General features: G+C 41.2%; 1 protein-coding gene across 2 annotated transcripts in view; it reads left to right on the top strand.

The window, feature by feature from the left end:
- Window positions 1-27,607, top strand: part of PLXNA4 (plexin A4) — a 1,056,784-nt gene that overhangs the window by 857,814 nt on the left and 171,363 nt on the right. For both annotated transcript variants that reach the window (XM_077264448.1, XM_077264449.1), the window contains one exon: window positions 3,070-3,270. In XM_077264448.1, coding sequence (XP_077120563.1) covers window positions 3,070-3,270 — 201 coding nt within the window. The remainder of the gene's footprint in view (window positions 1-3,069; window positions 3,271-27,607) is intronic.

Consider the following 27,607-nt stretch of genomic DNA (forward strand, 5'->3'; position numbering starts at 1 on the left):
CTACATACAATCTCTGACTTTATGTCTCACATGTAGATGCCTCCCATATAGTCAAGAAGAGCTGCTTGAAAAAGAATGGGACCACAATCATGTAAAATAATGGAACTGACACTTCCACTGTACATTGGATTGCCATAGCCTCACAAATAGATAATAGTCCTTTTTAAGTCTACAGCTTGTGATTGGTAATGTTGACTATTACCTGCAAGAAAAGATTATTTTTTTTACGAAAAGGCTACTACAGTAATTGGTACCTGCTATTGCCTTTAAGAAAATGGATTTCTTTACAGTTTATGATTTTTTTTATTTCAAAGGTTGAGAAAAAAGTCACCTTTTTTTGCTTAAGTTTAAAGAATTGGCTCAAAGGATCCATCAATAAAGGAGAGCAAAGCCTTGTAGGAAAAAAAGCTTTTACTCAAGGAATATTGAGCTCTAATCATGACTGAGAGCTTGGCCATCACCTGACTTCCTGCCAGCTTTCTATTTCTTTCCCTTAAATTGCTCTCAGAGGATACAAGACCAGGTTGGTTCAATATCACAGACTTCTGTTAGAACATATCAACAAAGAGCTACATTTCAAGCAAATTAAATAATGTTTAGAAGGAGCCAGATCACAATGTGCACTCACAAGCTGTGAGCTCGAGAATTACATTTAAATTGAAAAGTTATAGGGGTACAAGGTAAGAATATACGGCTAATGTGCAGATTCATTAGGCTTCACGGCTTTCCAATATAAAGTCCTCTGACATTCAGATAAACTAGGTTACTAGTTGGTATCTCGTTTCGTTTGTGACATGAATACTAACGTTTATCCTGACTTGCTTATTATGTGTTTGTTGAACCAGCAAGTCAATGACACCAAAGAAAGTGTAGTTTTATATGGTACTTTTGGATTTTAAGCTATTTTTATTAGTGCCAAGCAATTTCTTTGTTTTGTCCCGATTCTGCCAACAACTAATATCTATGGAGGTCTAGAGGGTATGATAAGATAAAGGTACTAGAAGTGTTTGGCAGCTGCTTGTCTCTCTCCTTTTGAAAGGTAAAAATTATAGGGAATTTATCATCACATTTTTGCTACTCTTATGAGAGGAGCATAATGTAAGGCCGACCGGCATAGTGGCTGCCACAGCAACACAGGCGTCACTTCCGACCCACACACAATTAAGTCAGCCCCCTTTTTAAACCTTGCAATCACACTTTCGGTATGTCCACTGACAAAGGCTGGTCCGAAACACGCGTCGGGATGGACGCATGTGCTGCTGTGCTGCTTTCTCTCATGTGTCTCTATCAGGTATGCATGAACCATTCCAATACCCGTATACTAATTGTGCCTGTCTGTATTTACATGGCCTAGCTATACTATCAGTTTGGACCACCTGCTGTTAGACTCTCTATCACTTGATACTGATTCTGAGCTCCTGAACTTTAAAGCACTTATGTGATGGCCTATGGCTAAGTGCTGTATACATACTAATTAAAGCATCAGCTTGTATCATGCATCCTGCATTTTGTTGTACTCTACATAAGCATTGTTTTTCCCTTTCACCTGTTTTGATATATCTTCCTCAATAAAGTGTTTATGTATATTTATGTGAGTTTGGGTCAGTAGACTCGGGGGCAGTTTGTGAATTGTGTTCAGCATATAGCCATCTAAACCTAGCTATAGTGTGGGAGGAAACCATGGTGCTGTTGTTGCCTTTGTGTGATTTGATTCCAGTCCCTAAGTTTTTGCTTTACTCAGATGACCAACTCATTGATGACCGAATCTTCACCAGCTTTGTCGAATTTTTCCCCCAAAATGTACTCACTAGTGCTCCAATGCCTTGATATCACTCTGTGGTCTTCTAGGACTTTATTTAACCTGCTTCAAATTCGATAATGGAAAAACAACATTACTGTATTAATTTCAAAGTGACCTCTACATATTTGGCTATGAGTAAATAGATGGTAATAATTCAGAGTTTTGGGGATTTTTCTCCATATTTCTATTGCTAAGCTGTGAGCCTTAACACCCTCTGAGTAAACAGATTTACTCCATAATGGTTGCTGTGCTGTATTCCCCGCCTCAGCTTTTATACAGGCTATGATGTTATGAAAGCCTGTACTATATTATGTGATGTATTATACTTGATGGTGGGGCTATACTATGTGATATGATATCTGCAAGGCATAATTGTGAATTCTGCTGGTCGTGCCTGAGGTCAATTAAGCCACCTGAGGCTTATGCAATCTTCTGCAATTGTGTAAAATGGCAACCGGCATTTTTGGAGATGCATATAAATTAAATTACAAATTGTTTGGATTCGCCAGGTTTTGCAAATTTCTTTCTATTTGACACAAATTCGATTTGCATTGAATCAATGTTTACTATTATTGCATTTTTTTCTCTTTCACTGTTCCGACAGTCAATATATTTTTAGCCTTTTATATTGTGAAACTGAGCACTTTTACATATTTTTCCCTATAAACATTCCTCTGTGGAAAATTAACTCCTGCTTGTAATAACTTAATTCTATTTTCCCTTACTTTGGTATTCGTAGGTAGTATTGCTAACTCATGTTAAATACATTCTCCTACGGTATAATGTTTAATTTAGAATGTTTAATTACATCTTCCATAGGTAAAAGAGCATTAAATGGTTCAGGCACATGTGTGAAAATGTTATAATTGTTGCAGTGAGAGTTCCAATTATCTTCTTGATTTGCTGGTTATAATTGTTTTCCATGACAGATGAACCTCTAATCATAGTGTTGCAGATATGTCTATTGAATACAGCGGCATAGTTATTATGGTTTGGGATTTGATGTTAGAGACATTCACTATGAAGATTGGCAGGATAGAAATTTAAATGACAAATTATGTGGAAACAAGATGTAGAGGAAGATGGTCAATGTGTTATTTGGTGGAAATGACGACTTCTGAAGACGAATGGATATCAGCCAACTGCAGTGTTTTCTCATCTGCTAAATCCTCTTGCTTCATTAGTCTTTTATGGTATATAGTACATAGAATGAAGTGGTTATCGATTAATCAGAAAATGTACTACATTATACTTTCCTTCTTTTCCAGGAATGTCCTCAACTTCTCCACACTGAAAGGATCCTGATTCCAGTTGATATCGTAAAACCCATCACTTTAAAAGCAAAGAATTTACCACAGCCCCAATCAGGTCAGAAAGGCTATGAATGCCTCCTGAACATCCAGGGAAATGAGCAGAGGGTCCCTGCACTACGGTTCAACAGCTCAAGCGTTCAGTGCCAAAATACCTCTGTAAGTGTCTTCACTATCATGGAGAAAGGGGGCTTCACTGTGTTTTTTATTCATATTTGTTCCAGTACTAGAGTAGAGAAATATTACTAGAGAGTAGATCAGTGATGCTTTCTCTTTTTATACATTTTTTGTGAAATTAAGAAAAAAAAAATCTAAATATAGTTTTGATTCGATGCTATAGTCTTAAAGCACACCTCTTATTTCTGGTAACTTTCCAGAATAAGCTGCCTTGTATGTACCTGGGGAATAACATTATTTCTGGCCAATGTAGCACTTATGTCATGTAATTTTACCCTTTGCCGGGTTTATCTCTAATTTTTAGGTCTCTCTGGACTAATAGGTGGAGACTAGCTGCTATGATGTCTTCCATACACAGCAGACACAGATAAATGAATTCCTTCTGTTCTTTCTCTGCAGCATACAGACAAAAGCAGCAGAAGCAGGGAATATAGTAGAGCGCAGTACTAAGCTTTGTGGCTGTGAAGTCAGCACTGAAGTAAAATGTATTTGTTGCGAGCTGCAGCATGATCTGCCTGTGTCTGACTGGTCTGTCATTGTGCTGAGTTCTCTTCACATTTTCCCTTCCCTCCCCTCTCCATAAACTTTAATATACTCTATAACATGACACCTTATGCTGGAGACTACCTTGATGTGATCAAGACTGGACATGGGGGAAGAGGATGGGAGGTTGAGAAGGAGATCATAAGTGAAGAAGCATATGTCTTCATATCTGTACAAAGTTTCTTAGATTTGCCACTGATGTTGGCTTATACAAAGTTTGCTGGAATTACAGTAACCATTTAAATGTTTATAAGACACTCATAAAGTAATTATCATAGGCAATATTAATACCTGCAATAGAAATAACAATACAGTATTAATATGATTTGTTTCACATATTGATATAAATTCTGTCTAGTATGTACAAGTACCGTAGTTATGAACTAGAGATTAACATACATACCGTATTTTTCAGACTATAGGACGCACCGGACTATAAGGCGCACCCAGGTTTTAGAGGTGGAAAATAGGGAAAAAAATATTTGAAGCAAAAAAAATGTGGTAAAATATTTAATAACATAAATAACATACTCCAAAACATTAAAAACATTTAAAATTGCAATAATGCAAAAACAATATGCCTATACTAAAGTTTTAGTCAAATCCTATGATAGGAAAAAATGACACCCCACAGATAGTATGCTTCCCTAAATGAAGTGATAGAAAAAATATAACCACACAGTCAAAAATGCAGGGGTTAATGACCACTCAATAATGTGGTGTTAATGTTGCAATACCATAACCACCAACATAAAGTGCATAGTTCATGTGCAAAAAAACTGCAACAGTATACAAATCATGGTCATGTAGCACAGAAAAAGGCCCTAATAGACATGTGCCAAAAATAGGAGTATAGAATAAGATTCAAAAAAATAATAACTCAAAGATGTGCACATGTGGCCTGAAAGGGGAAGGGAGAGGGAGAGCTAAAGGATGCAAGAGCCCAGAAAACCTCAATCCCATGACAAAAACCCCATCATACCAATAATCCAGAAACATGACCATGAATAAAACTCTGTTGTGAAATAGGGAAGCAACATGTGGGTAGGCTCCATTTTTTCCTATCATAGGATTTGACTAAAACTTTAGTATAGGCATATTGTTTTTGCATTATTGCAATTTTAAATGTTTTTAATGTTTTGTGGTATCGTTCTTTGCATGCATGTATATGCAGCTCTTGAGGTTAATTGTCAATAAAAAGTATATATTTTGATATTACATATGTTTGGAGGTGTTCCTTGCATGTGGGCATGATCTTTTCTTTGGTTGTCCTTTCATGTTTTGCTACAAGCCCACAGTGAACCTTCCTTCTTGTGACATGTTTTGTGGTGCCCTCCACCTATTTTCTTTTGTATAAATAACATACTATTATATGTGGTGTTATTATATATAATAGTACGTTATTATGTTGGAAGCTGCGGGACCAGTGTGGTGTCTGTAAAGTACTATATGAAGATGCTGGAGGGTGAGTATAAGAATGGTGGCACAGGGCTTATAGTGAAAGCACCACTCCAGCACTGCAAAATAACACTGGAGTGCTGCTTTAAAATCCCATGGGAGAACTATAGCTCCCAGCATGTCCTGCAGATCCTATGACATGCTGGGAGTTATAGTTCACCAAAGGAGTGGCAGAGTGCTTTATTGTGTTTTGTAAAGACTAACCTCTTAATTGTGGGAGCCAGCCTGTGGTGAGGTAAAAGCTGGAGCATCCCATGGCTGCACACACAGAGCCCTCTCTCTTGTAGCCTTTCCACAGTGCACGGAAGCTGCAGATTCTAGGTGGGAGTCTGAAGGACCTATGATGATGTCAGAAGAGGGAGGTCTCTGAGCTGCCATGTGATGCTCCAGCCCGCCCACTTCTGACATCACACAGGTCCTGCTTGTGCACCACAGACAGCTCAGCGTCCAGCACAGGCAGGTATGCAGCGATCTCCTGGCCCCTGCTGCTGCCTCCTCCTCCCCCGGACACACAGATTCTCCCCAGAATCAGTGCTGGGGAAACTGTGTGTTGCTGCTTAAGTGCAGTATTCATTTGCTGCTCCCCGCTCACCGCTCAGCTGATCGGTGGGCGGGGAGCCGCTAATGAATATTCACTGCACTTAATCAGCGGGGCCATGTGGTTTTCCCAGTGCTGATTCCGGGCAGCGGGGACATCCTGAAGTGGGATATCATTGCGATCCCACTTGCTGCTGCCCCCCTCCCCACATGCTATATCCGTACTATAAGACGCACCCACACTTTCCTCCCAAATTTGGAGGAAAAAAGTGCGTCTTATAGTCAGAAAAATATGGTAATACCCAAAGGAATACAATGAAAACACTCCCACAGAAATAACACGGATCCCACACACTAAGTGTGCAAGTGTGGAAAAATAGTCACTTATACCCATGTATATATAAAAAGACAGTAACGTATACTCCGGAAACTTGAAACCCAACGAAAAAAATGGAGTTCTATACGAAAATTAAAATAATAATTTTATTATCATAATAAATAAAAGGACATGATAGTCCACAATTTATACACAAAATAAACAATCAAAGAAGAAAAGGAGACCCTAGTACAAAAAACATCCGAGTTACAGGCAATAAAAGTGAGGAACACCATGGTATAGGCAAAGGCATGAGCAGGCACCCATACTAGCACAAAAAGATGTAAGCCGGGTAATCAATTCAATTATACCAAAGTCCAAGTGGACATATGTGCCATATACAAAAATAGCGCTAATTATGGTGCAGCTATAACACAAGTGTATTGCTGAATTCCTTACCCATGGTAGAAGTAGTTGTTGCCTGGGACTCCGAGTACCCCCTGACGCGCGTTTCGCGTTGCTTTCTCAAAGAGGGAATAGCCTATTCCCTCTTTGAGAAAGCAACGCGAAACGCGCGTCAGGGGGTACTCGGAGTCCCAGGCAACAACTACTTCTACCATGGGTAAGGAATTCAGCAATACACTTGTGTTATAGCTGCACCATAATTAGCGCTCTTTTTGTATATGGCACATATGTCCACTTGGACTTTGGTATACCGTATTTTCCGGCGTACAAGACGACTTTTTAACCCCTGAAAATCTTCTTAAAAGTCGGGGGTCGTCTTGTACGCCGGGAATCGCCTTGTACGCCGGGTGTATATGGTGGGTGGGGGGGGGAGTGATCCTGATGACGACGAGGGGGCGTCTCACAGAAAAGTGAGTATCCCCCATTACCTTATCATAGCGCTGCAGCGTGGGGTCTCTGTGCTGGGAGCGGCGGCGGCTGCTGTGCTGTGGCGGCTCCTCTTCTGCAGTGTGGGGCCTGTGGGGCGGTGGCGGCGGCGGCGGCGTATCTTCATGCAGTCGGGGCTCCTCCGGCATCTCAGCCTGGAAGCCCCGCCGGCAACTCCATCGGTACAATGCGCTGGCCTCCGGGAAAATGGCCGCTGCTTAGATTCAGATCTCGTTGAGATCTGAATCTGAGCATGCGCAGCCCCCAGCGGCCGGGCCACCGCATCGCACCTATTGAGCTGCCTCCGGGAAAATGGCCACTGCTCAGATTCAGATCTCGTCTCCCGAGATCTCGGGACGAGATCTGAATCTGAGCAGCGGCCATTTTCCCGGAGGCCACCTGACCGCATTGTACCCATGGAGTTGCCGGCGGGGCTTCCAGTCTTTGAGATGCCGGAGGAGCCCCGACTGTATGAAGATACGCCGCCGCCACCGCCCCACAGCACCAGAGGCCCCACACTGCAGAAGAGGAGCCGCCACAGCACAGCACAGCACAGCACAGCACAGCACAGCAGCCGCCGCTCCCAGCACAGAGACCCCACGCTGCAGCGCTATGATAAGGTAATGGGGGATACTCACTTTCCTGTGAGACGCCCCCTCGTCCTCATCAGGATCACTCCCCCCCCCCCCAAAAGGCACATATTCACCGGCCCTATAAGACGACATAGGGTGTATAAGAAGACCCCCGACTTTTAAGAAGATTTTATTTTTTAACTGGTAAAGTTGGGGGGTCGTCTTATACGCCCAGTCGTCTTATACGCCGGAAAATACGGTAATTGAATTGATTACCCGGCTTACATCTTTTTGTGCTAGTATGGGTGCCTGCTCATGCCTTTGCCTATACCATGGTGTTCCTCACTTTTATTGCCTGTAACTCGGATGTTTTTTGTACTAGGGTCTCCTTTTCTTCTTTGATTGTTTATTTTGTGTATAAATTGTGGACTATCATGTCCTTTTATTTATTATGATAGTAAAATTATTATTTTAATTTTCGTATAGAACTCCATTCTTTTCGTTGGGTTCCAAAGGAATACAATGCGATAACCCAAGGATAAGCCCCTTAAATTTCTTTAACCCCTTCCCGACATTTGACGTACTATCCCGTCGAGGTGGGGTGGGCCCGTATGACCGCCGACGGGATAGTACGTCATCACCGATCAGCGGCGCTCACGGGGGGAGCGCGGCCGATCGCGGCCGGGTGTCAGCTGCATATCGCAGCTGACATCCGGCACTATGTGCCAGGAGCGGTCACGGACCGCCCCCGGCACATTAACCCCCGGCACACCGCGATCAAACATGATCGCAGTGTACCGGCGGTATAGGGAAGCATCGCGCAGGGAGGGGGCTCCCTGCGGGCTTCCCTGAGACCCCCGGAGCAACGCGATGTGATCGCGTTGCTGCGAGGGTCTCCTACCTCCTTCCTGGCTGCAGGTCCCGGATCCAAGATGGCCGCGGCATCCGGGTCCTGCAGGGAGGGAGGTGGCTTACCGAGTGTCTGCTCAGAGCAGACACTTGGTAAGCCTGCAGCCCTGCACAGCAGATCGCAGATCTGGCAGAGTGCTGTGCACACTGCCAGATCAATGATCTGTGATGTCCCCCCCTGGGACAAAGTAAAAAAGTTAAAAAAAATTTTTTCCACATGTGTAAAAAAAAAAAAAAAAAAAATCCTAAATAAATAATAAAAAAAAAATATATATTATTCCCATAAATACATTTCTTTATCTAAATAAAAAAAACAAAACAATAAAAGTACACATATTTAGTATCGCCGCGTCCGTAACGACCCAACCTATAAAACTGCCCCACTAGTTAACCCCTTCAGTAAACACCGTAAGAAAAAAAAAAAAAAAACGAGGCAAAAAACAACGCTTTATTACCATACCGCCGAACAAAAAGTGGAATAACACGCGATCAAAAAGACTGATATAAATATCCATGGTACCGCTGAAAACGTCATCTTGTCCCGCAAAAAACAAGCCGCCATACAACATTATCAGCAAAAAAATAAAAAAGTTATAGTCCTGAGAATAAAGCGATACGAAAATAATTATTTTTTCTATATTTTAGTTTTTATCGTATAAAAGCGCCAAAACATAAAAAAATGATATAAATGAGATATCGCTGTAATCGTACTGACCCGAAGAATAAAACTGCTTTATCAATTTTACCAAACGCGGAACGGTATAAACGCCTCCCCCAAAAGAAATTCATGAATAGCTGGTTTTTGGTCATTCTGCCTCACAAAAATCGGAATAAAAAGCGATCAAAAACGGTCACGTGTCCGAAAATGTTACCAATAAAAACGTCAACTCGTCCCGCAAAAAACAAGACCTCACATGACTCTGTGGAGCAAAATGTGGAAAAATTATAGGTCTCAAAATGTGGAGACGCAAAAACTTTTTTGCTATAAAAAGCGTCGCTGGTTTCACACTTGCGTTTTTGTCTGCAGCGTTTTTTGCACAAAAAAACGCATGCGTTTTTTCCCTATATTTAACATTGAAAACGCATGCGGTTTTTTTGTACGCGTTTGGTCGCGTTTTCAAACGCATGCGTTTTTTTTCTGCATGCGTTCATTTTCAGAAATACAACCTGCAGTATTTTCTTGCGTTTTTAAGCACATGCGTTTGTTTGCGTTAAAAACGCATGCATTTAAACACACTGAAAAGCCACCCACCACCATCAAGGTGATAAAGGGATCCAAACCCTAACCCTAACTCTACCCCTAACCTCACCCCTAACCGTTTAATGAACATTTTCTGACAGTCATAGTGCCACGTATTTCAGTGCCACGTATTTCAGTGCCACGTATTTCAGTGCCACGTATTTCAGTGCCACGTGTTTCAGTGCCACGTATTTCAGTGCCACGTATCACATATTTCAGTGCCACGTATCACGTATTTCAGTGCCACGTATCACGTATTTCAGTGCCACATATTTTAGTACCACGTATTTCAGTGCCACGTATTTCAGTGCCACGTATTTCAGTGCCACGTATTTCAGTGCCACGTATTTCAGTGCCACGTATTTCAGTGCCACGTATTTCAGTGCCACGTATCACGTATTTCAGTGCCACGTGTTTCAGTGCCACGTATTTAAGTGCCACGTATCACGTATTTCAGTGCCATGTATTTCAGTGCCACGTATTTCAGTGCCACTTATCACGTATTTCAGTGCCACGTATTTCAGTGCCACGTATTTCAGTGCCACGTATCACGTATTTCAGTGCCACGTGTTTCAGTGCCACGTATTTAAGTGCCACGTATCACGTATTTCAGTGCCACGTATTTCAGTGCCACGTATTTCAGTGCCACGTATCACGTATTTCAGTGCCACGTATTTCAGTGCCACGTATTTCAGTGCCACGTATTTCAGTGCCACGTATTTCAGTGCCACGTATCAGTGCCACGTATCACATATTTCAGTGCCACGTATTTCAGTGCCACGTATTTCAGTGCCACGTATTTCAGTGCCACGTATTTCAGTGCCACGTATCACGTATTTCAGTGCCACGTGTTTCAGTGCCACGTATTTAAGTGCCACGTATCACGTATTTCAGTGCCACGTATTTCAGTGCCACGTATTTCAGTGCCACGTATTTCAGTGCCACGTATTTCAGTCACGTTTAGGGTTAGGGTTAGGGGTAGGGTTAGGGTTAGGGTTAGGGCTAGGGTTGGAGGTAAAGTTAGGGTTGGGGCTAAAGTTAGGGTTGGGGCTAAAGTTAGGGTTAGGGTTTGGATTACATTTACGTTTGGATTAGGGTTGGGATTAGAATTATGGGTGTGTCAGGGCTAGGGGTGTGGTTAGGGTTACCGTTGGGATTAGGGTTAGGGGTGTGTTTGGGTTAGGGTTTCAGGTAGAATTGGGGAGTTTCCACTGTCCAGGCACATCAGGGGCTCTACAAGCGCGACATGGCGTCCAATCTCAATTCCAGCCAATTCTGCGTTGAAAAAGTAAAACAGTGCTCCTTCCCTTCCGAGCTCTCCCGTGCGCCCAAAAAGGGGTTTACCCCAACATATGTGTTATCAGCGTACTCGGGACAAATTGAACAACAACTTCTGGGGTCCAAGTTCTCTTGTTATCCTTAGGAAAATAAAAATTTGGGGGGCTAAAAATCATTTTTGTGGGAAAAAAAAGATGTTTTATTTTCACGGCTCTGCGTTATAAACTGTAGTGAAACACTTGGGGGTTCAAAGTTCTCACAACACATCTAGATAAGTTCCTTGGGAGGTCTAGTTTCCAATATGGGGTCACTTGTGGGGGGTTTGTACTGTTTGGGTACATCAGGGGCTCTGCAAATGCAACGTGACGCCTGCAGACCAATCCATTTAAGGCTGCATTCCAAATGGCGCTCCTTCCCTTCCGAGCTCTGTCATGCACCCAAACAGTGGTTCCCCCCCACATATGGGGTATCAGCGTACTCAGGACAAATTGGACAACAACTTTTGGGGTCTAATTTATCCTGTTACCCTTGTGAAAATACAAAACTGGGGGCTAAAAAATCATTTTTGTGAAAAAAAAAAAGAATTTTTATTTTCACGGCTTTGCGCTATAAACTTTAGTGAAACACTTGGGGGTTCAAAGTTCTCAAAACACATCTAGATAAGTTCTTTGGGAGGTCTAGTTTCCAATATGGGGTGACTTGTGGGGGGTTTGTACTGTTTGGGTACATCAGGGGCTCTGCAAATGCAACGTGACGGCTGCTGACCAATCCATTTAAGTCTGCATTCCAAATGGCGCTCCTTCCCTTCCGAGCTCTGTCATGCGCCCAAACAGTGGTTCCCCCCCACATATGGGGTATCAGCGTACTCAGGACAAATTGGAAAACAAATTTTGGGGTCCAATTTATTCTGTTACCCTTGTAAAAATACAAAGCTGGGTGCTAAAAAATCATTTTTGAGAAAAAAAATAAAAATTATTTTCACGGCTCTGCGTTATAATCTGTAGTGAAACACTTGGGGGTTCAAAGCTCTCAAAACACATCTAGATAAGTTCCTTAGGGGGTCTACTTTCCAAAATGGTGTCACTTGTAGGGAGTTTCAATGTTTAGGCACATCAGGGGCTCTCCAAACGCAACATGGCGTCCCATCTCAATTCCAGTCAATTTTGCATTGAAAAGTCAAATGGCGCTCCTTCCCTTCCAAGCTCTGCCATGCGCCCAAACAATGGTTTACACCCACATATGGGGTATCAGCGTACTCAAGACAAATTGCACAACATTTTTTGGGGTCCAATTTCTTCTCTTACCCTTGGGAAAATAAAAAATTGGGGGCGAAAAGATCATTTTTGTGAAAAAATATGATTTTTTATTTTTACGGCTCTGCATTATAAACTTCTGTGAAGCACTTGGTGGGTCAAAGTGCTCACCACACATCAAGATAAGTTCCTTAGGGGGTCTACTTTCCAAAATGGTGTCACTTGTAGGGGGTTTCAGTGTTTAGGCACATCAGGGGCTCTCCAAACGCAACATGGCGTCCCATCTCAATTCCAGTCAATTTTGCATTGAAAAGTCAAATGGCGCTCCTTCCCTTCCAAGCTCTGCCATGCGCCCAAACAATGGTTTACACCAACATATGGGGTATCAGCGTACTCAGGACAAATTGCACAACATTTTTTGGGGTCCAATTTCTTCTCTTACCCTTGGGAAAATAAAAAATTGGGGGCAAAAAGATCATTTTTGTGAAAAAATATGATTTTTTATTTTTACGGCTCTGCATTATAAACTTCTGTGAAGCACTTGGTGGGTCAAAGTGCTCACCACACATCTAGATAAGTTCCTTAGGGGGTCTACTTTCCAAAATGGTGTCACTTGTAGGGAGTTTCAATGTTTAGGCACATCAGGGGCTCTCCAAACGCAACATGGCGTCCCATCTCAATTCCAGTCAATTTTGCATTGAAAAGTCAAATGGCGCTCCTTCCCTTCCAAGCTCTGCCATGCGCCCAAACAATGGTTTACACCCACATATGGGGTATCATCGTACTCAGGACAAATTGCACAACATTTTTTGGGGTCCAATTTCTTCTCTTACCCTTGGGAAAATAAAAAATTGGGGGCAAAAAGATCATTTTTGTGAAAAAATATGATTTTTTATTTTTACGGCTCTGCATTATAAACTTCTGTGAAGCACTTGGTGGGTCAAAGTGCTCACCACACATCAAGATAAGTTCCTTAGGGGGTCTACTTTCCAAAATGGTGTCACTTGTAGGGGGTTTCAGTGTTTAGGCACATCAGGGGCTCTCCAAACGCAACATGGCGTCCCATCTCAATTCCAGTCAATTTTGCATTGAAAAGTCAAATGGCGCTCCTTTCCTTCCGAGCTCTGCCATACGCCCAAACAGTGGTTTACCCTCACATATGGGGTATCAGCGTACTCAGGACAAATTGTACAACAACTTTGGGGGTCCATTTTCTCCTGTTACCCTTGGTAAAATAAAACAAATTGGAGCTGAAATAAATTGTGTGTGAAAAAAAGTTAAATGCTCATTTTTATTTAAACATTCAAAAAATTCCTGTGAAACACCTGAAGGGTTAATAAACTTCTTGAATGTGGTTTTGAGCACCTTGAGGGGTGCAGTTTTTAGAATGGTGTCACACTTGAGTATTTTCTATCATATAGACCCCTCAAAATGACTTCAAATGAGATGTGGTCCCTAAAAAAAAATGGTGTTGTAAAAATGAGAAATTGCTGGTCAACTTTTAACCCTTATAACTCCGTCACAAAAAAAAATTTTGGTTCCAAAATTGTACTGATGTAAAGTAGACATGTGGGAAATGTTACTTATTAAGTATTTTGCGTGACATATGTCTGTGATTTAAGGGCATAAAAATTCAAAGTTGGAAAATTGCGAAATTTTCAAAATTTTCGCCAAATATTCGTTTTTTTCACAAATAAATGCAAGTTATATCGAATAAATTTTACCACTAACATGAAGTACAATATGTCACGAGAAAACAATGTCAGAATCGCCAAGATCCGTCAAAGCGTTCCAGAGTTATAGCCTCATAAAGGGACAGTGGTCAGAATTGTAAAAATTGGCCCGGTCATTAACGTGCAAACCACCCTTGGGGGTGAAGGGGTTAAGATGCTATAATAAAGTTGAGCTTTCAATTAATGGGTTCAATTTCACTCACTTGTGGGTTCTTTATATGCTTTGTGGCTTATGCAATCCTCAGTTTATTGAGCATATTGTATACTGTTCACTATACTGTACAGTTAGCTTGATTTATGCTCTTTGGCACTGGATGGCACATTTGGTTCCTCCTTGTCCAATATTATTAAAGCGATTGTATGGTTTAACATTTTATGTGGCTATATGTTTCTAGACAGAAGCGTAACTAGAGTCTGAAGGGGTCAGTGCAAAATTTGGACCTGGGCCCACATGCATGTTGGTCATATACACTCACCGGCCACTTTATTAGGTACACCATGCTAGTAACGTGTTGGACCCCTTTTGCCTTCAGAACTGCCTCAATTCTTCGTGGCATAGATTCAACAAGGTGCTGGAAGCATTCCTCAGAGATTTTGGTCCATATTGACATGATTGCATCACACAGTTGCCGCAGATTTGTCGGCTGCACATCCCAAAGATGCTCCATACAAGGCAGGATGGATCCATGCTTTCATGTTGTTTACGCCAAATTCTGACCCTACCATCTGAATGTCGCAGCAGAAATCGAGACTCATCAGACCAAGCAACGTTTTTCCAATCTTCTACTGTCCAATTTCGATGAGCTTGTGCAAATTGTAGCCTCAGTTTCCTGTTCTTAGCTGAAAGGAGTGGTACCCGGTGTGGTCTTCTGCTGCTGTAGCCCATCTGCCTCAAAGTTCGATGCACTGTGCGTTCAGAGATGCTCTTAGGCCTACCTTGGTTGTAACGGGTGGCGATTTGAGTCACTGTTGCCTTTCTATCAGCTCGAACCAGTCTGCCCATTCTCCTCTGACCTCTGGCATCAACAAGGCATTTCCGCCCACAGAACTGCCGCTCACTGGATTTTTTTTCTTTTTCGGGCCATTCTCTGTAAACCCTAGAGATGGTTGTGCGTGAAAATCCCAGTAGATCAGCAGTTTCTGAAATACTCAGACCAGCCCTTCTGGCACCAACAACCATGCCACGTTCAAAGGCACTCAAATCACCTTTCTTCCCCATACTGATGCTCGGTTTGAACTGCAGGAGATTGTCTTGACCATGTCTACATGCCTAAATGCACTGAGTTGCCGCCATGTGATTGGCTGATTAGAAATTAAGTGTTAACAAGAAGTTGGACAGGTGTACCTAATAAAGTGGCCAGTGAGTGTATATGTGCACTTGTAGCGTTCTAGAACCTATAAAGACACTGTTTGTCCCCCATGTAATAATGTCCCACATCCTTGCTCCTTCTTGTGGTAATATTCCTTATCTTTGACCCCTTCCAGTAATAATGCCCCCCATCCGGGGCCCCATATTATAACATTTTTCCCTATCCTGGGTACTGTCCTCTTATTGTCCAGCAGCATCTATTACAGTGCAGGGAGCTGGTGGGTCTCTGCGTCACAATACATTTCATCTGAAGGTGCCTCCGAAGATGTACATCCAGGTGAAATTGGCATCAGTGGGCCCTCCTCCTGCCTGGGAGCCATCTGCCGCCATGATCGATTCGCCCCTGGTACTAGACCTATAAAATGACAATTACAGTTGCTATTCCAACACTACCTCTCTGCTGTTGCTCCAGTCAGCAGCAATGTCACTTCTACAATGTACATCATTGCTGCAGCCAATTATTCTGCTCAATAGCTCATAGCATCAGCGCTGTGTCCAGTGATTGGCTGCAGCAGTTGGTGATGTGCACTGTAGACTTGACATCACATCACTGTAGCTTACTAGCAAAGACTGTAGCAAAGGTGGAGAGGCAGCGCTGTACTCGGGGAGGATGAGTAACAACGGTAATTGCCAGTTTATAGTTTTGCAACTGTATGTCTATATAACATTTTTAACCGGACAACCCATTTAACACTTGTTTCATGTCACCCTTTAACAATGCCTATCATACCTTAGTAATAGCTCAAGATATTCACACTGTTTTAATACTATCATCATTGCTTTCGTTATTTTAGTTCTCATTAACAATTCTTAAATATAAGACTTACTTTAGGTTAAATATTTGAAAGTTTGTATCTTATTCCTGTAAATATATAATCTGTGTGGAAAAACAATTGTAGAATTTTATGAGCTGATACAAATGGGAATATAAAAAGTAAAAGCCACTGTTAGATTACAAGTTAATGAAATATGAACATTGTGCGGAAAGTCATAGGGGTTTATGGTTTGAAAAATTAAGTACAAATTACATAGTTTTCATAGCGCAGCCTCTGGGCAGAACAGAATTGCTAGACAAGGCAGATTATCAATGTTTAACTGTTTTGTTAAGTGCATGATTAGTTTGTAAAGTTTATTGGAGTACTAATCATCATTTATTGGATTTTATCAGTGATGTCCTTAAAGTGGCTTTCTGTTAAAGGCACATGCACACAAAATAAGATCAAGCTGTAATAACTTGTTAACTTTATTTACCTTTTTGTAGCTCCCCTTCAGCCAATGCAGCCAACCTTGTGGCCTGTTATTGTTTACATCCTGATCTTCCAGCCAGTTCTCCCACACTTCATTTTCCCTAAAGACTAAGTTGTATGTGCCCCATACATCCTCAATGCCTGCCCAATACTAACAATCCTCCCGCTTTGCCTAGTATGTGCAAACCTGAGACTCTCCTGCAGTCACTGAAGTCTCTGACATTGGGTCCACTCAGGCTGAAGGGGAACAATGCCAATAGAAGTAGAGTATTCATTTATTGCAAAGAAATCTAGCACTGTGGAATGCCCAGCACCATCCCCTCTGGCCAAAGTCACTAGTTGAGTAATTATTGATGACTGTGTAGACTACAATGCTTCTGTTGCTTCTCCTCTCTCTTTCTCCCTGTACTCTCTATTGATCAAAACTTGCAAAGTATTACTGATTACTTTGAATTAAGACGTATACACACTATAAAATTGTCTTAAAATATAATTTGTGGATATAGTTTTATTAGAGTCATTATTTAATCCTCCCTCTTCCCTCTGGATACGAGTCATGGACTGGTCTAATTCATTGCCAATTATTGCAATAGCGTGCTGGTATTACACCCACAAAGGCACGATTGACATCCCAGAGTGTATAAGGAGGAGGAAAATCTCCTGTTTTCCTCCTACCATTTCTCCCTGCATAAGCTGGGATGTGAATTACACTGCCGTGGGCGTGATAGAAGTGCACTATTTCAATAATTGACAGTGATCTCAGACCAGTCTAGTAGATGCACACAATGAAAGTAGGGAGGTTTACACATATATCTGGAATCTGGAGTATAGGTATAATACAGAGATCATTAAAATGGTACTTGGAGGCTAATAATGAGCTCCAATTCCATTCATTTTATTGGATTATTTCAGTGAATAACAAATTAAAAAGAATTGTTTACAACATTTCAACTACAGATGAGTATTAGCAATAAAATCTTAAAGTGCTTTTATACATTTCTCAACACTGAAACGCAGAAATACACACACTTACATGCCTTGACATGCTAACAGTAAGGTTAATGGTTGTCTGAGGATTGTTTTTCCATAACGAATGCACTTGGGCAGCAAGATCTACTGCTGGCAGCTGCTTTTGCATTTGGTGACTAATAACACCACAGACGTGCTCGATAGAAAACAAGTCCAGAGACACTGTAGGCCATAGTGGCAAGTTTAAGCCCTATCTGCTACTCAAAGTAGTGTGAGTAACATGCGGCCTGTCGATGTTTTGTTGAAAACTGGCTCCTGGGACACTTTCAATGTTCACTATGTGCCATTCGTGGAATCTAACGAGACGACATGAACAACATGAAGGATAAGTCATGTCGTCTCTAGTCCTGTGATTATCATGTGAGATAATGGATAGAACCTAGACCCTTCTAGTCTTCATTCCAGGTATGCTAACAGCTCAACTTTACAGTCATGGAACCTGCGGTAGTGTGACACCCTGGCTGCAGTTTTTCCAGAAATGTCTCTCATCGAGCACGACTAAGACATCATTTGACAGCAATTGAAAAAGGAGCTGCCAGCAGCAGATCTTGATGCCCAAGTGCATTTAGTGTGGCAGAAAATTTCTCAGTCATCCATTAATAACCACATTGATGGAATGCCGAGGTATGAAAGTGCGTGTATAATTTTTTACGGAGCTCCTGCTTGACTCTGAGTAAATCAAGATGTTTTGAAAACTGTATTTATATTTTTTTCACCTTTTGCATTTCATTAAAATGTTTATTGATCCTGTGATTTTTACAATTCCATGACTTTTCCATTTTGTTTTTGTAATTTCAATGTTGAGGAGTGTATGAAGTATGAGCTATTTGATAACTTTACTTAAAAGAGAGCCACTTTGCTCCTTTCCTTCAAAATAGTAAAGATCATTAACAAGTTATCTGATTAATGTTACAGAAACGATTAGTAAGTCCACTTCAGAGAATTAAAGGCAACAAGTAAAGGATAGAACTTATAAGTTTCATTACTATGTTATTTAGAAATACATATTTCAGTATAAAATTGGTTAAATTATCTTTGTGTTAACTTTAAAATTTATTTAAAGTATACTAATCATAAGCTCTCTTGGTGACCTTTATTTAATTTTCTTTTCTGATTTCAAATGTCAGCTGAAGGCTATTCTCCACTCTGTAATCTTGACTACTTTTTAGAATACATTGCAATTCAATAAGAACAAAACATATTATAAGATGCCATATGAATTGTAGATGATCATAGTACTATAGAGTAGTGCTTGAAAGTTTGGGAACCCTTTAAAATGTTCCATATTTCTTCACAAATTTGATCAAAAACATAGTAGATAAAGAGAGCCAAAGGAAATACATTTGTCAAAAAGATTAGACTTTGTCATTATTTTAATGATGAAAATGCTAAAATATCACTTGTCTGTGAGGGGCATAGGTATCTGACTCTTTAGAATCATTAGATAATTTAAAGGTGGAATTAGGGTACCGTCACACATTGAAATTTCCATCGCTACGACGTTACGATTCGTGACGTTCTAGCGATATCGTTACGATATCGCTGTGTCTGACACGCTACTGCGATCAGACACCCTGCTGAGAATCGTACGTCGTAGCAGATCGTTTGGAACTTTCTTTCGTCGCTTGATCACCCGCTGACATCGCTGGATCGTTGTGTGTGACAGCGATCCAGCGATGTCTTCGCTTGTAACCAGGGTAAACATCGGGTAACTAAGCGCAGGGCCGCGCTTAGTAACCCGATGTTTACCCTGGTTACAAGCGTAAACGTAAAAAAACAAACCGTACATACTCACCCGTCGGTGTCCTTCAGGTCCCTTGCCGTCTGCTTCCTGCTCTGAGTGCCGGCCGGAAAGTGAGAGCAGAGCGCAGCGGTGCTGCGCTCTGCTCTCACTGTACGGCTGCACTCAGAGCAGGAAGCAGACGGCAAGGGACCTGAAGGACACCGACGGGTGAGTATGTACGGTTTGTTTTTTTACGTTTACGCTTGTAACCAGGGTAAACATCGGGTTACTAAGCGCGGCCCTGCGCTTAGTTACCCGATGTTTACCCTGGTTACCCGGGGACTTCGGCATCGCTCCAGCGCCGTGATTGCAACATGTGACCGCAGTCTACGACTCTGGAGCGATGATCATACGACGCTGCGACGTCACGAATCGTGCCGTCGCAGCGATGAAAATTTCAATGTGTGACGGTACCCTTAGAGTGTTTTCAATCAATGGGATACCAATCAGGTTTGTTTGGGCAACCTATTCTACTTAAAGATGTTTCTGATATCACTAACAGAGGAGATTTTTCAGTAGCTCAGAAGAAGAGTTGCTGATGCTAATTGTATACAAATGGAAAAAGTCAAGACCATTATTACCCTAACCAGGAATACTTCACCAATAAAAATTACTAAAAGAGCAAGGTATTTAAAAGTCTGCAAGGTCACAAAGAAACCCAAGGTAACTTCTAAGCAACTAAAGGCTTTTCACTTTCGCTAAAGCTCTGTGGAGCTAATGACATTATATAAGTGAGTAATATAAAAAAAAAAACAGAGTTGAATCCATTTTGTAGGGAACTATGGGTTAAAATTCCTCCAAGACGATGTGCTTGACTAATTGTCAATTACTTGAAACATTTAGATGCAGTTATTGCTGCACAACGGGGTCACACCAGTTACTGAAATAAAAATTTTACATACGGTAATGATAAAGTCTAATATTTTTGCTCATTTGTTTTAATCTGGTTCTCTTTATCTAGTTTTTGGACTTGTCTGAAAATATGAAGGGTTTTAGGTCAAACTGAAGCACAAATGTGGAAAATTCTGAATGGATCACACATTTTCAAGTACCACGCTAACTAGTACGAGAGTCAATATTAATTTAGTTTACTTTTTCTAGTAGTCCTGAAAGATAGAATTTAGGTAATTCTTTTTGTAATTTCATCATATTAAATTGTGTTCACTATGCATTTTTAAATATTATAGTTTAATTTGTAAAAATTTGTCTGGGTGTTTAAGCTGAACAAGGAGCAATGAACCATTTATAGCAGCTGTGATCCATGCACTAGTGGATCCCTAAGTCGGGCATCCCCACCAATGATATATTCCAAAACAAAGTTAAAGAGGTTGTCCACTACAATGTGTAGTGGCCAGATTGATAAAAACCTTGAAAGTAAGGCTCCACTCACAGCCCAGTCACTCAGGGAGACTGGGTCCAGCTGTGGTGATGCCGGGTCAGCTTCCAGTTGTAGAAGTTGACATGACATCACCGGACATCATAGGCAGCTACAGCCAGGGGGTCACATCATAGGGATGAGCAGATAGTAATAGCGACTCTCACAGGCACATTTGGAAACGCAAGGTATTTGAAGAAAACCTTATTTCCAAGATTTAAATTGATCTGCCCACAACACATCATAGTGGACAACCTCTTTAATGTAAGATAACATATAAAGATGTTCTAAAATATACTGTAAGTCCCCTGGTTAGAATGAATGCATGTCAGTTTTAACAGTATTATTTTTCATGATATAGACAGGTTTATGATATAGACAAGACAGGTCAAAACCAGAGAAGTCAGAAAACAAGTCAGAATCATATGAACTGCATTGTTGCCCCGCATCTCCCAGAATGAAGGTTAGGTACTGTATGATGACAGAAGCAGAGGGAGCGAACATAGATATGGATGTAACTCTTATAAAACTAGTCATATGCATAATTTTTGGTGCCTTTATAGTCGAAATCAGATCTCCTAACACTGAGTGGCTAAGGAGGTACTCTTTCATTTTCAGAAAATATCCTTTATTAATTCCAACACATAATTATCTTCAGGATATCACATCACTTAAAAACCTACTGATTGTACAATACAAAAATAAATAGAGAACACAGGGTGGAGTTTAAAATGCTTAAAGTGGTTCTCCGCTTTATCTTTATCATATCAAATGATTTGTTGATCATAGGAATATATAAGTATTACAGGTTCTGCTCCTGTACATGTGACTACACTTTTCAATCAGCCTCTTCCTGTTTAAATGCACTGTACATAAGAAACCTGCTTTTTAATTGGAGGAGACTCATGGACAGGGCTGATCCCATGTTTCTCTACTAGAAGTCATTTTGAGACAGGAGACCTGTGCAGTCTGTGAAGGAGGAGAGCCTGGGAAACATATTGGCATGCCCCAAAACAATATTTACCAAGATATACTATTTCAGATTCACGAGACATATTTAAAGGGGGTATCTGGGACTTTACAAAAAAACATTTATCTAAGCACTAACAGGCAGGTAACTGCAATTTGCCTGACTGTTGTGCATGGCGCTGTTCTTCCCCGACACAGAGCTGTCACAGACCACTCCTGCCAGGGATTCAGCAGCCTCTGCTGATGCAACAGGGCAGGACTTCTGCGGTAATTTTCATTGACAGCCGGCACCCCAATTAGGCAGCGGGGATCTGGCTGTCAATCAGTATGACTTGTGTTGTGAATTCTGTTCTCGAGCTCCCTCCTGTGGTTATGAATGGTACTTCGGCAAGTTCTGTTCATGGACTCCCTCTGGTAGCTGTGAGTGGAGCTGCTGGTTCTGAGATTCATTCTCCAGCTGATCTCATTGAGGCCTTGGCTGGCTGCTCTATTTAACTCCACTCAGATCGTTACTTGATGCCAGCTGTCAATGTCCTAGTACTGGTTCAGTTCTCTTGGATCTTTCAGATGACCTGTCTACTTCAGCAAAAGCTAAGTTTCTGCTAGCTTATTCGTTATCATTGTTTTTTGTCCAGCTTGCTATCATGATTTTGTTCTGTTAGCTGGAAGCTCTGGGATGCAGAGTGGCACCACCGCGCCGTGAGTCGGTGCGGTGGTTTCTTTTGCACACTCTGCGTGGTTTTTTGTTAGTGTTTTATGCTGACCGCAAAGATACCTTTTCTATCCTCAGTCTGTTTAGTTAAGCCTGGCCTCCTATGCTGAAACCTGTTTCATTTCTGTGTTTGTGACTTCCATCTTAACTCACAGTCAATATATGTGGGGGCTGCCTATTTCTTTGGGGGATTTCTCTGAGGCAAGGTAGGCTGTATTTTCTATCTTTAGGGGAAGTTAGCTCTTAGGCTGTGAAGAGGCATCTAGGCAGAGTCAGGAACGCTCCACGGCTATTTCTAGTTGTTGTGATAGGATTAGGGCTTGCGGTCAGCAGAGCTCCCACTTCCCAGAGCTCGTCCTGTATTACTAGTTTGCTCATCTGGTCATTTCTAGTGCTCCTAACCACCAGTTCGATCATAACAGACTTGTAAGTCCTGTCCCCTTGACAGAGCAAACAGGAAAAGATGCCTCTGCTCTGTAGACATGACGTCAGCAGAGGCTGCGGAATTCCCGGCAGGAGCGGAATGTGACCATTCTGTGTCGGGGAAGAACGGCTCCGGACACAATAGGCAGGTAAGTTGCAGTCACCTACCTGTTAGTGCTTAGAAACCTTTTTTGTTTTTCTTGTAAAGTCCCGGATATCCTCTTTAAAGAACAGTTGAGCAATGTAGGTACTGTTCTGCCAAAATAGGTAGCTAAGATATGTAATGGCAGTGAAGTAGGGCTTAGAATGAAATATCATAGACATATAAAAGGAAACAGATACATTACAGATTTCCTGCTATATTTTATAATATGACATAAGCCAACAGGCCTTCGAGTTAATGAAACATAATCCTTTACACACAGTGTATAGCACAGTTTGTTGCACTCGTATGTTAGTGGAAAGAAACTACCCTCAGGAATAATAATCTCACCCTTAATCTTCTGCTAGTACATATATAGGTCCTTAGGTAGATTCAGAGTTTGGATGGCACCCAAGTCAGACCTGTGTGTTATTCTCTCTGTACTGCTTTCCCTCCTAGAGGTTCTGCCTGAACATCTTGAACAGCTGTACCTCCTGAAAAGTGCCTTTTGTTACATGAATAATTTGCTAATATAAAGAGGCAGCTGGCGGCAGATTCCCTGTGTAAGCCTCAGTGAGCATTAAAGACAAGAAATCAAACTGTGAGCAGGTTACGTATGGCTCCCTTCGAACCGACAAAACTACACAGTAAATGCTCACATTCTTTAATCTCTCAGTCTTCCTACAAAGATTGCATTGGAATGTGATGGAAAAGAGATTCTTGAAGACTGCTTTTTGCAGTCTAGTCTAAAATTTTTATTAAAATCATTTGTATTCAACCCATTTATAAATAATCCATATCACTTCCTTGTTGTTTTATATTATACAGGTAATGGGAATGTCATTGTTTAGGTGATTTCAATATGGCCTTACATCCAAAATGCAACATTGAGATGTGATATGTTAAATAATGTCAAGGGGTAAGACTAACATATACTAATACCTAAAACTAATAATCTTTATTGAATAATATTAAAAAGACAAAAAATGCACCAAGGCCAGGGCCTACAAATAAATTAATTAGATTCTCTTTTGTAAACTATATACCCCTATTTGGCCCTATTGGACCCTTAAAAACCCTTCCTAACAGTGGAGGTTGGCACCCTATCTTGAACGCAAAAATGGCGCCCCTGCTCACCGACGGCTGACCCTAGATGCACCCTAGTAATCCCTATATATGTATGGAGTGCAGCCAGTCCTTAACACATAATATAAAATACAGGAAATTAGTGCTGTGGTGATTATAGAGAAAAGAGGTATAAAGTGTGAACCCGATGGGGTGATATCTATATATATACAGTGGTGTTCAAAAGTCCTGCATAGGATAAATTGATTTTTCAAGTTTTAAACGTTTTCTGTCAAATATCTTCGATGCTAATATGACATATTATATATGGTTTTGTTCAGAATACAATTTTGCATTATCTCCCTGTAATATCTTTAGCTTTTGAAGCAGTTTTGCCTGAAATTATTGCAACAAGGCCCGAAAGAAGCCATTAATGACAGCCATACAAAGACAAAGGCGAAAACTGTGGGCATTGAAATATTTAAAATGGAGGAAGGAGGAGTGGGAAAAAGTGCTATTTAGTGATGAAAGCACTTTTTGCATTTTAGGAAATGATGGCAAGTGTTATGTGAGAAGGTTCCCACATGAAGAGTACAAGCCATGAGCTTCTCTGTGAAACATCCGATGAAAGTAATGGTCTGGGGCTGTACGGCAGCCAATGGTGTTGGAAGGCTTCATATTGTGGAGGGTATGGTTAATGCAAAAAAATACATAGACATCCTTAATAAGAAAATGCTGCCTTCTGCTCAACACCTGTTTTCAGGGGATTATATCTTCCAGGATGATAATGCTCCTTGTCACAGAGCTAAGACAGTAACGGAATGGAAAAAAAAGAAAAAGGCGGCTACTATTTACTGGCCAGCTCAGTCCCCGGACCTCAATCCAATTGAAAATTTGTGGCACAAGGTATCACTAGAGATATCTAGAAAACAGCCAAGGACCAAGAGTGAGTTGATTGAGGCTCTGATACAGGCCTGGAACCACATCATCACTCGTGAACATCTGCAGAAACTTGTTCACTCAATGCCACAGAGATGCAAGCTGGTGCTCAAGAGCAAAGGCTGGCCAATAAAGTATTAGAAGCTAAAGATGCACTCAAAAGGCCCTTTTCAGAACTCTGAATTAAATAAAAAATAATAAATCTTAAAAAGTAAAAGTTAAGTCTGTGTGAACTTGCATTGGAAGTTAATGAACTTAGAAACCTGTTCACCATTCAACACACTGTACTAGTGTAGGTATGGTTATGCTGTAAAAAAAATTATCAAAAATGTGCATACCATAACAATTTATACACTTGGGACATTCAAAAATGAGTATGGCATACAATGAGGGATTACAAAAACATATATGTTCCACCAGTTTCACTGTAGATATGCAGAAGTATGAAACATATAGTTTTCTTCATGCCTATGCAGAACTTTTGAACACCATTGTAATTGTCTAAGGGTTTTTCCGTCTGTCTGTCTGTCCCGTTTATTCATTCTCTGATTGGTCGAGGCCGCCTGGGCCTCGACCAATCAGCGACGGGCATAGCATGGCGACAATGATGTCATAATGGAAATCCCGCGTCTCTGATTGGTTGAGGCCGCCAGGCCTCGACCAATCAGCGATGGGCACAGTATCGACGTAGATGTCATAATGGTTGCCATGGCGACGATGATGTCAAAAAGGTTGCCTCGACCAATCAGCGACGGGCACAGTCGGAATCATCATTGTCCATATACTACGGGGACATGCATATTCTAGAATATCAAACAAAAAAGAGAAAAAAAGCCAGCTCACCGATAGATGCAAGAGGCACGGAACTTCATCCTGACGCGACGTAGTAGAATCCCAACAACAAAGAAAAATTGTTCCAGCTTCTTCATAAAATTTGATACTTTAATCCAACATATTAAAATAGAAAAGGACACACTCCTGGGACAATGCCATAGCACATGTGAAGAGAGCATGCTCTCTTCACATGTGCTATGGCATTGTCCCAGGAGTGTGTCCTTTTCTATTTTAATATGTTGGATTAAAGTATCAAATTTCATATTCTAGAATACCCGATGCGTTAGAATCGGGCCACAATCTAGCGACGGGCACAGCATGGCGACGATGATGTCATAAAGGTTGCCTCGACCAATCAGCGACGGGCACAGTGTGCCGCGAATTCGCCTCGACCAATCAGCGATGGGCACAGTATCGATGTAGATGTCATAATAGTTGCCATGGTGACCTTGACCAATCAGCGACGGGCACAGTCTGCCGCGAATTCTGGAATCATCATTGTCCATATACTACGGGGACATGCATATTCTAGAATACCCAATGCGTTAGAATCGGGCCACAATCTAGTCTTTAATAAATGTCAACCTGTTCCTAATCAAGAGCCCCAAACAGCAACAATCAACAAAACCAAGAATCTAAAAACACACAAAAAGTTGTTTTATTTTGTGTAAACCGGATTCATTAACATGATTATAAGGGGTGCAGGGCAAAAAATGATAAAGGCCTAAACTAACTTGCCCTCCACTAACTATATATATATATATATATATATATATATATATATATATATATATATATATATATATATATATATATGTATATATATATATATATATATATATATATATATATATATATATATATATATATATATATATATATATATATATATATATATATATATATATATATATATATATATATATTAGATTGTGGCCCGATTCTAACGCATCGGGTATTCTAGAATATGCATGTCCCCGTAGTATATGGACAATGATGATTCCAGAATTCGCGGCAGACTGTGCCCGTCGCTGATTGGTCAAGGTCACCATGGCAACCATTATGACATCTACGTCGATACTGTGCCCATCGCTGATTGGTCGAGGCAAATTCGCGGCAGACTGTGCCCGTCGCTGATTGGTCGAGGCAACCTTTATGACATCATCGTCGCCATGCTCTGCCCGTCGCTAGATTGTGGCCTGATTCTAATGCATCGGGTATTCTAGAATATGAAATTTGATACTTTAATCCAACATATTAAAATAGAAAAGGACACACTCCTGGGACAATGCCATAGCACATGTGAAGAGAGCATGGTGTCTTCACATGTGCTATGGCATTGTCCCAGGAGTGTGTCCTTTTCTATTTTAATATGTTGGATTAAAGTATCAAATTTTATGAAGAAGCTGGAACAATTTTTCTTTGTTGCTGGGATTCTACTACGTCATGTCAGGATGAAGTTCCGTGCCTCTTGCATCTATCGGTGAGCTGGCTTTTTTTCTCTTTTTTGTTTGATATTCTAGAATATGCAAGTCCCCGTAGTATATGGACAATGATGATTCCGACTGTGCCCGTCGCTGATTGGTCGAGGCAACCTTTTTGACATCATCGTCGCCATGGCAACCATTATGACATCTACGTCGATACTGTGCCCGTCGCTGATTGGTCGAGGCCTGGCGGCCTCAACCAATCAGAGACGCGG

The sequence above is a fragment of the Ranitomeya variabilis genome, chromosome 5, assembly GCF_051348905.1.
Source record: "Ranitomeya variabilis isolate aRanVar5 chromosome 5, aRanVar5.hap1, whole genome shotgun sequence".
Taxonomy (NCBI): domain Eukaryota; kingdom Metazoa; phylum Chordata; class Amphibia; order Anura; family Dendrobatidae; genus Ranitomeya; species Ranitomeya variabilis.